Genomic DNA, 8,321 nt, shown 5'->3' on the forward strand with positions numbered 1-8,321 from the left:
CACTGTAACACAACATAAACACAACACAACCATTACCCAGAATCCCATGCAGCCCTAACTCTTCCGGTCTAGATTATACACCCCCGCTACCACAACCCCCACCCCCTCTCCTTGCGTTGGTTGAGCGGAAGAGTTAGTGCTGCATGGGATTCTGGGTATTGGTACCGTCAGTGTAAGATGTGTATTGGTACCGTCAGTGTAAGATGTGTATTGGTACCGTCAGTGTAAGATGTATGGCTGCTGACCTACTACGGAAGAGTTAGTGCTGCATGGGATTCTGGGTATTGGTACCGTCAGTGTAAGATGTGTGGTTGCTGAGTTAGTACGCCTTGCTTTCACTTACATGAACAAGCTGAAATTGCATTCTACGTGTGGTCAAGCAGGTACACTGTAAGGCCAGCCTGTAGAGGGCGCCAAATGCAGTGTCATCACGCTCTGATATTCGGGAGCCTCCCGGGAAAAATGAGAGGAATGGCAAATATGACGCCATCAAGCGTCATTCGTTCAAAACTCGCGGACTGCACTAACATCAAACGTCCACATTAAAGTGCGTGCCAGTGCGTGTGTCGGAGACCCCTGGTTAATATAGCACAAAGCATTTAAGCTATGTATGCGGTGTTTTTCATTTTAAATTGTAAATTTTTTTTTGTGGCTCCGATCACTTTCTTTAATTTGTGAAACTTGCCAAAATGGCTCTTTGAGTGGTAAAGGTTGCCGACCCCTGGTATAGAACAATGACGATAAAGATTGCAACTTTTGGTATCTGATAAAAAAAAGGCTTGCCCCTACCGGAAGTAGCGTGACGTAGTCAGTTGAACATATACGCAAAGTTCCCTATTGTTTACAATGATGGCCGCATGAAGTGAGAGAGATTCGGACCGAGAAAGCGACAATTTCCCCATTAATTTGAGCGAGGATGAAAGATTTGTGGATGAGTAAAGTGCAAGTGAAGGACTAGTGGGGAGTTGAAGCTATTCAGATAGGGAAGATGCTGTGAGAGCCGGGGGTGACCTGATATTCAGCTGGGAATGACTACAACAGTAAATAAACACAAGACATATATATACTCTATTAGCCACAACACAACCAGGCTTATATTTAATATGCCACAAATTAATCCTGCATAAAAACACCTACGTGTTTGTTATGCTAGCTCCTAGCTCCTCTGCTAGCTCCTAGCTCCATAGAACACGCCAATACAATTCAAACACCTGATCAACACACACAATCACTCAGCCCAAAAGACTGTTCACCTAACCCAAGGTTCATAAAGCTTATATATTTTTAAAAAGTTACGTACGTGACGCGCACATACGGTCAAGCTATCAAATGTTTAGCAGCCAAGGCTGCATACTCACGGTACCTGATATTCAGCTGGGAATGACTACAACAGTAAATAAACACAAGACATATATATACTCTATTAGCCACAACACAACCAGGCTTATATTTAATATGACAAATTAATCCTGCATAAAAACACCTACGTGTTTGTTATGCTAGCTCCTATGCTAGCTCCTAGCTCCATAGAACACGCCAATACAGTTCAAACACCTGATCAACACACACAATCACTCAGCCCAAAAGACCGTTCACCTAACCCAAGGTTCATAAAGCTCATATATTTTTAAAAAGTTACGTACGTGACGCGCACGTACGGTCAAGCTATCAAATGTTTAGCAGCCAAGGCTGCATACTCACGGTACCTGGTATTCAGCTGGGAATGACTACAACAGTAAATAAACACAAGACATATATATACTCTATTAGCCACAACACAACCAGGCTTATATTTAATATGACACAAATTAATCCTGCATAAAAACACCTACGTCTTTGTTATGCTAACTCCTAGCTCCTATGCTAGCTCCTAGCTCCATAGAACACGCCAATACAATTCAAACACCTGATCAACACACACAATCACTCAGCCCAAAAGACCGTTCACCTAACCCAAGGTTCATAAAGCTTATATATTTTTAAAAAGTTACGTACATACGCAAAAAAAAGTTGCGCACATACGGTCAAGCGATCAAATGTTTAGAAGCCAAAGCTGCATACTCACAGTAGCACGTCTGTGTCTTTGTCATCCAAATCAAAGTAATCCTGGTAAGAGTCTGTGTTGTCCCAGTTCTCTACAGGCGTCTGTGTATCGAAGTCAAAAGTCCTCCTGGTTAGAGTCTCTGTTATCCGAGTTCTTCCATCTTGACTGCATCTTTCGGAAATGTAAACAAAGAAGCGCCGGCTGTGTACTGTTGTTGCTGACTTCGTTCGAAAAATACGTCCATTTCGCACCGACAACTTTCTTCTTTGCTTGCTCAGCTTCTTTCTCCATAATGCAATGAACATGATTGCAACAGATTCACGAACACAGATGTCCAGAATACTGTGGAATTATGAAATGAAAACAGAGCTTTTTTGTATTGGCTTCAATGTGGAAGGCATACCCGTGTTCCCCGGGCTACGTCACGCGCATACGTCATCCTCAGAGGCGTTTCGAACCGGAAGTTTAGCGGCAAATTTAAAATGTCACTTTATAAGTTAACCCGGCCGTATTGGCATGTGTTATAATGTTAAGATTTCATCATTGATATATAAACTATCAGACTGCGTGGTCGGTAGTAGTGGCTTTCAGTAGGCCTTTAAGCTGTGCGTACACTATCCTTCTTTGTGGGGACATTGTTGATTGTCATGTCATGTACGGATTTGCTTTGTGGACGCCGTCTTTGCTCCACACGCTGTAAGTTTTTGCTGTCGTCCAGCATTCTGTTTTTGTTGACTTTGTAGCCAGTTCAGTTTGACTTTTGTTTTACATAGCCGTCCCTATGCTTCAGTGCCTTTTCCTAGCGAGACTTGCCTTTTGTTCATTTTTGGTTTAAGCGTTACATACCTTTTTACCTGCACGCTGTCTCCCGCTGTGCTCTGCATATTGGGATCACGACAAACCATCCTCGACGCGTTACGACTTCTACAAAGCAATGAACTACCTGCTGCCACCTACTGACATGGAGTATTACAAAATGACCCTGCCAAGCTCTACACAGCACCGGCACTAGACAACGGCACATTTATATGATTATTGATTTGCAAAACATATTTTTAGGACCAATTAGGTGAAGTTGCATAATTTCCCACCGCACACCAGACAATATCTCACGGCACACTAGTGTGCCGCAGCACAGTGGTTGAAAAGACCATTTAATGTTGCCAATCAACCTATCCCCAGGTGCATGTCTTTGGAGGTGGGAGGGGCCTATCCCCAGGTGCATGTCTTTGGAGGTGGGAGGAAGCCGGAGTAGAACCCACGCAGTCACGGGAGAACATGCAAACTCCACACAGAAAGACCCCGAGCATCGAACCCAGGACCTTCGTATTGTGAGGCACATACACTAACCCCTGTTCCACTGCGCTGCCCCTATGATGACGTCATCTAGAGATTTTTACGACAGCCAATAACTAATTTCCTTTCTGACTGCGGAGTTGGCGACACTTACCTCTTGTATCCAGTGATGCGGATGGTGACTGGCAGCGGTTCTCTCATGGCGGCCATAAAATGCTCAAATTCTCCATCCGGCACCAAGCCCTGCTCCTGGTAGTAGTGCTCAAACAGCTTGTTTTCCTTCACAATGTCAGCGTAACCGGCACCCCAGCCCTGAAACACACGCATTGTTTATTTACTATATGAAGTGATTGACAGCTTCTTAGAAAACCCTCCCAGTATCCGAGTGACTTACTGGCATGTCTCTGTGGTCTCTGCCTGCTGGAGGTGGGTTCTTCTGCCTCTGTCTGCTTCTTTTGCCCATTCTGGAGAAGCGCACGCCTTTGGGAGATGTCACACGGATGACTGTTGTGTTTAGAGGACACAACATAAAGGTGAGCACACCTGGGCGAGGAGGTGAAGCAGCAGTAGCGGCTAAAATGAACTTTTATCCCCCAAGCATCTGACGCATGTGGATTAGGACCAGTCGAAGCCGCCTCTAAGTGTGCCTGTAATAAATACAGCACAGCGTGCGGGAATATAGTAACGCCTAAAACATGTTTTTATTCTTATCAACAGTGGGTGGCCAAACAGAAACTACTAGTTCTATTCGAGGAGTATCTATGTTTAGTTTTGCACGCCCACGAGAAATGGGTTTGCGTTTATGGACAGGCAAATCCTTAGACACACGGCAAATGTGGACTGGTAAACTTTTCATAAAAATACAAAGACGTGTAATATACGTGTAATTGCCATGTTCCTTTTTTTAACAATGGTGTTTTCTCTTGTAGTTAACGTTGCAATTATTAAATGACGGCGTGTAAAAGCGTGTTAAAAGGGTAGTGGTAACACCGCACAATGTGATTGGCTGATGAGATGAGACGCTACATATGAACAAGCGATATGATTGGTTGTCGCCGGCATAGAACCACCTTCTTCAATCGAACTACTTTCTCCTTGAGGCTCACTTTTTTTGTTTACTATTGTTTCTTTCTCCCCTGTCATCGCCGTAATGGACAGTCTTCTTTCGGCAATCTTCTCTTCGGAAGAGAAGGAGCAGTGTGTGTTGGACTGCATGGCTTACGTCATGCTTCTAATGGCAGCCTTCACATTTGTGGCTTTGCTTTCTCAGAACGTGCCGTACGGACGATACTCCACAGGCAGGGGCTTTCCAGTCAATGTGAAGTTTGCTTGGTTCGTGCAGGAGCTGCCTGCCTTCCTGCTGCCGGTGTGTCTGCTGCTGTGGACATCTTCTGCCAGAACATCTCTGCCCGCTAATCAGCTCCTCATTGCCATGTATTTGTGCCACTATGCACAGAGGTATGTGCAACACTCTGATTACCCACCGCTGCTTGTACACCTGAATGCACCATGGTTACATTTAGCACATTCTAATTTATTGCTCTTTGAAAGGAGACGCTTTTTTTCAGGAGTCGTTCATTTTAAAAAGCTTATATATATATATATATATATATATATATATATATATATATATATATATATATATATATATATATATATATATATATATATATATATATATATATATATAAATTATTATTATATATACATTATTATTATTATTTTAAAAAGCTTATATATATATAAATTATTATTATATATACATTATTATTATTATTATTATTTTAAAAAGCTTATATATATATAAATTATTATTATATATACATTATTATTATTATTATTCTTTTAAAAAGCTTATATATATATAAATTATTATTATATATACATTATTATTATTATTATTGTTTTAAAAAGCTTATATATATATAAGTTATTATTATATATAAATTATTATTATTATTTATTTATCATTTATATATATATATTACGCATATATACGTGTATATATATTACGCATATATACGTGTATATATGTGTGTATATATATATATGTGTGTGTGTATATGTGTATATATATATATATATATATACACGTGTGTATATATATATATACACGTATATATGCGTAATATATATATTATATATATATACACGTATATATGCGTAATATATATATATATATATATATGTGTATGTATATATATATGTGTATATATATGTATGTATATATATATATGTATATATGTGTGTGTGTGTATGTATACACAATTCTTTGATTGATGGCAGGTAGAAGTTTTGTTTTCATCTTTAATAAGTGCACATTAAACAATATTTAATAAGTGCACATTAAACAATATTTAATAATTGTACTTTAAACAATCTTTAATAAGTGTACTTTAAACCATATTTAATAAGTGTACATTAAACCATTTTTAATAAGTGTACATTAAACAATCTTTAATAAGTGTACATTGAAGTTATTCTTGCTCTCCACATGAGACAGGATCATGTCTGCTTGATACAAGTTCACTTGTGTCTTCTTATAAAATTTTTCCTTTCTCTGGTTTGTCCCACAGATCACTGATTTATCCATTCTTCATACGTGGAGGTAAACCAACACCGGTGGTGTCATTTGTCCTGGCGACCATGTTCTGCACGTACAACGGCTTCATGCAGATCAGATATCTGAGCCACTACGCACACTATCCTGCAGACTGGATCACACGACCCTGCTTCATAGCAGGTTAGTGCAGATAGTTAGTAACTATTTGACTATCCTGCAGACTGGATCACACGACCCTGCTTCATAGCAGGTCAGTGCAGATAGTTAGTAACTATTTGACTATCCTGCAGACTGGATCACTCGACCCTGCTTCATAGCAGGTTAGTGCAGATAGTTAGTAACTATTTGACTATCCTGCAGACTGGATCACACCACCCTGCTTCCTAGAGTCATATATTTAGTTGCTTGACTCTGTCTTTTTAGCATGCTAATGTTAACATGCTAACTCCTCAAAGTGAAATATTTTGTTACCTCACTCATGTTAACTGTTAGCATGCGAGCTTTGTAGCATTCAATAGTATCAAGTATTCACTTTCCGAGTCAAATATTTTGTTATTTGGAGCATGCTAACTTTTTTGTGTTTTCATGTGACATTACGTTAGCATTTGAACATGCTAGCTTTTCTGCCCATTTTGCAAGTATACACCTCAGTTAAGTATTTTGTTATTTTAACACGGTAACTATTAGTGTTGCATTACATTAGCATGTTACAATGCTAGCTTTTATACTTATTTCACAGGGGCAGACTTAAGACTCATATTTTGTTACTTGACGCTATCTGGCTATCTTGCTAACGGCTAGCTTTCTTTTAGCTCATTTTGCTGGTTTACACATAACATCTTTTCTTAGTTGACTCTGTCTTGTTAGCATGCTAATGATGACATGCTATCTCCTCAAAGTGAAATATTTTGTTACTTCACTCATGTTAGCATGATAGCTGTTTGGCTAATTTGACACCTCAAGCATGCTAACCTTTTGTGCTTTCATGTCACATTACATTAGCATGCTAACATGCTAACTTTGCATTTCATTATGTCAAGAATGCTAACTATTAGTGTTGCATGACATTATTAGCATGTGTAAATGCTAACTTTTATACTTATTTCACAAGTATACACCTGAGACTCATATTTTGTTACTTGACATTATCTGGCTTGCCTGCTAACCATTAGCATGCTATTTGTTTGACTCATTTTGCAGGTGGACACAAAAGAGGCATATATTTTCTTACTTGACTCTGTCTCGCGAGCATTCTAATGTTAGTTCGTGCTAATAAGTGATGTTAGCATGCTAATCTAGCTATATTTTGAGCTCATTTTACAGGTTTATACCTCAGAATTAGATCTTTTGGTAATTCACTGCCGCTAACGTTAGCATTTTAGCATGGTTGCTTTTTTGCTCATTTCACAGGTGTACACCTAGGAGTGCTATATTTTGTTACTTTACTCTGCCTTGCTAGCATGCTAATGTTGATATGCTAGTGTTTGACCTACTTTTACAGGCGGGTACCTTTTTTAAAATCCTATATTTTAATTATTCACGCATGCTAACTATTAGCTAACTATTATATTTGTTCATATTAACAAATGACTGCAGTATTGTTCAACTTATTAGATATGTCTAGCTTGTGTGCTATTGTGTGCTGAGCTGTTGTGTAGCTGCAAGCTCCAAGTAGCCTATGTATGTGTTTTTGTGGACCCCGGAATGCAGAGATGTCAGGCAAAATGGCTTCAATTGTTTCCAGGATGTGTCCTATGGTGTATTGGCTGGCTGATGAATCTGCACTCTGACCACATCCTGAGGACCCTGAGGGCCCCTGGAGAGAGCCACTATAAGATCCCTCAAGGTCAGGCAAGATGATGGCTGAGTAGTACGCAGACAACAACATGGAAGTGATGACGTTGGCAGGTGGAATGTTCGAGTACGTGTCTGGAGCCAACTTCCTAGGAGAGATACTGGAGTGGGCCGGCTTCGCTCTGGCGGGCCAATCAGTGCACAGCGCCGCCTTCGCCGTCTTCACCGCAGTGGTCCTCAGGAGCAGGGCTGTGGACCACCACAGGTAAGAAACACAAGGTTTTTTACCATTAATAAATGATATTATGTTCACCATTAATAAATGATATGATTTTTGCTCCATGCAGATGGTACCTTGATAAGTTTGAAGACTACCCCAAAACAAGGAAGGCTTTAATCCCCTTTTTCTACTAGAAAACCTTTTTTACACACAGTAATATACATATAGATACATATACGTGTGTGTGTGTGTGTGTGTGTGTGTGTAGGTGTGTGTGTGTGTGTGTGTGTGTGTGTGTGTGTGTGTGTGTGTGTGTGTGTGTGTGTGTGTGTAGGTGTGTGTGTGTGTGTGTGTGTGTGTGTGTGTGTGTGTGTATATATATATATGTATGTATGTATGTATGT

The 8,321-nt window shown here is 39.8% G+C and overlaps 2 protein-coding genes across 2 annotated transcripts in view; one reads left to right on the forward strand and one right to left on the reverse strand.

The window, feature by feature from the left end:
- The window catches only part of nsun2 (NOP2/Sun RNA methyltransferase 2), a 31,080-nt gene extending 26,340 nt beyond the window's left edge, over positions 1-4,740 (reverse strand). Inside the window, exons 1-2 of the mRNA XM_062030170.1 lie at positions 3,735-4,740; positions 3,495-3,652 (exon numbers count right to left, since the gene is read on the reverse strand). Of these exons, the coding sequence (XP_061886154.1) occupies positions 3,495-3,652; positions 3,735-3,869 (293 nt within the window). The 5' untranslated portion in view covers positions 3,870-4,740. The remainder of the gene's footprint in view (positions 1-3,494; positions 3,653-3,734) is intronic.
- Positions 4,207-8,321, forward strand: part of srd5a1 (steroid-5-alpha-reductase, alpha polypeptide 1 (3-oxo-5 alpha-steroid delta 4-dehydrogenase alpha 1)) — a 5,458-nt gene continuing 1,343 nt past the window's right edge. Inside the window, exons 1-5 of the mRNA XM_062030172.1 lie at positions 4,207-4,798; positions 5,917-6,083; positions 7,648-7,749; positions 7,812-7,962; positions 8,045-8,321. The exon at positions 8,045-8,321 is cut by the window's right edge and continues 1,343 nt beyond it. Coding sequence (XP_061886156.1) covers positions 4,491-4,798; positions 5,917-6,083; positions 7,648-7,749; positions 7,812-7,962; positions 8,045-8,111 — 795 coding nt within the window. The 5' untranslated portion in view covers positions 4,207-4,490 and the 3' untranslated portion in view covers positions 8,112-8,321. The remainder of the gene's footprint in view (positions 4,799-5,916; positions 6,084-7,647; positions 7,750-7,811; positions 7,963-8,044) is intronic.

This window comes from Entelurus aequoreus, linkage group LG20, assembly GCF_033978785.1.
Source record: "Entelurus aequoreus isolate RoL-2023_Sb linkage group LG20, RoL_Eaeq_v1.1, whole genome shotgun sequence".
Taxonomy (NCBI): Eukaryota; Metazoa; Chordata; class Actinopteri; order Syngnathiformes; family Syngnathidae; genus Entelurus; species Entelurus aequoreus.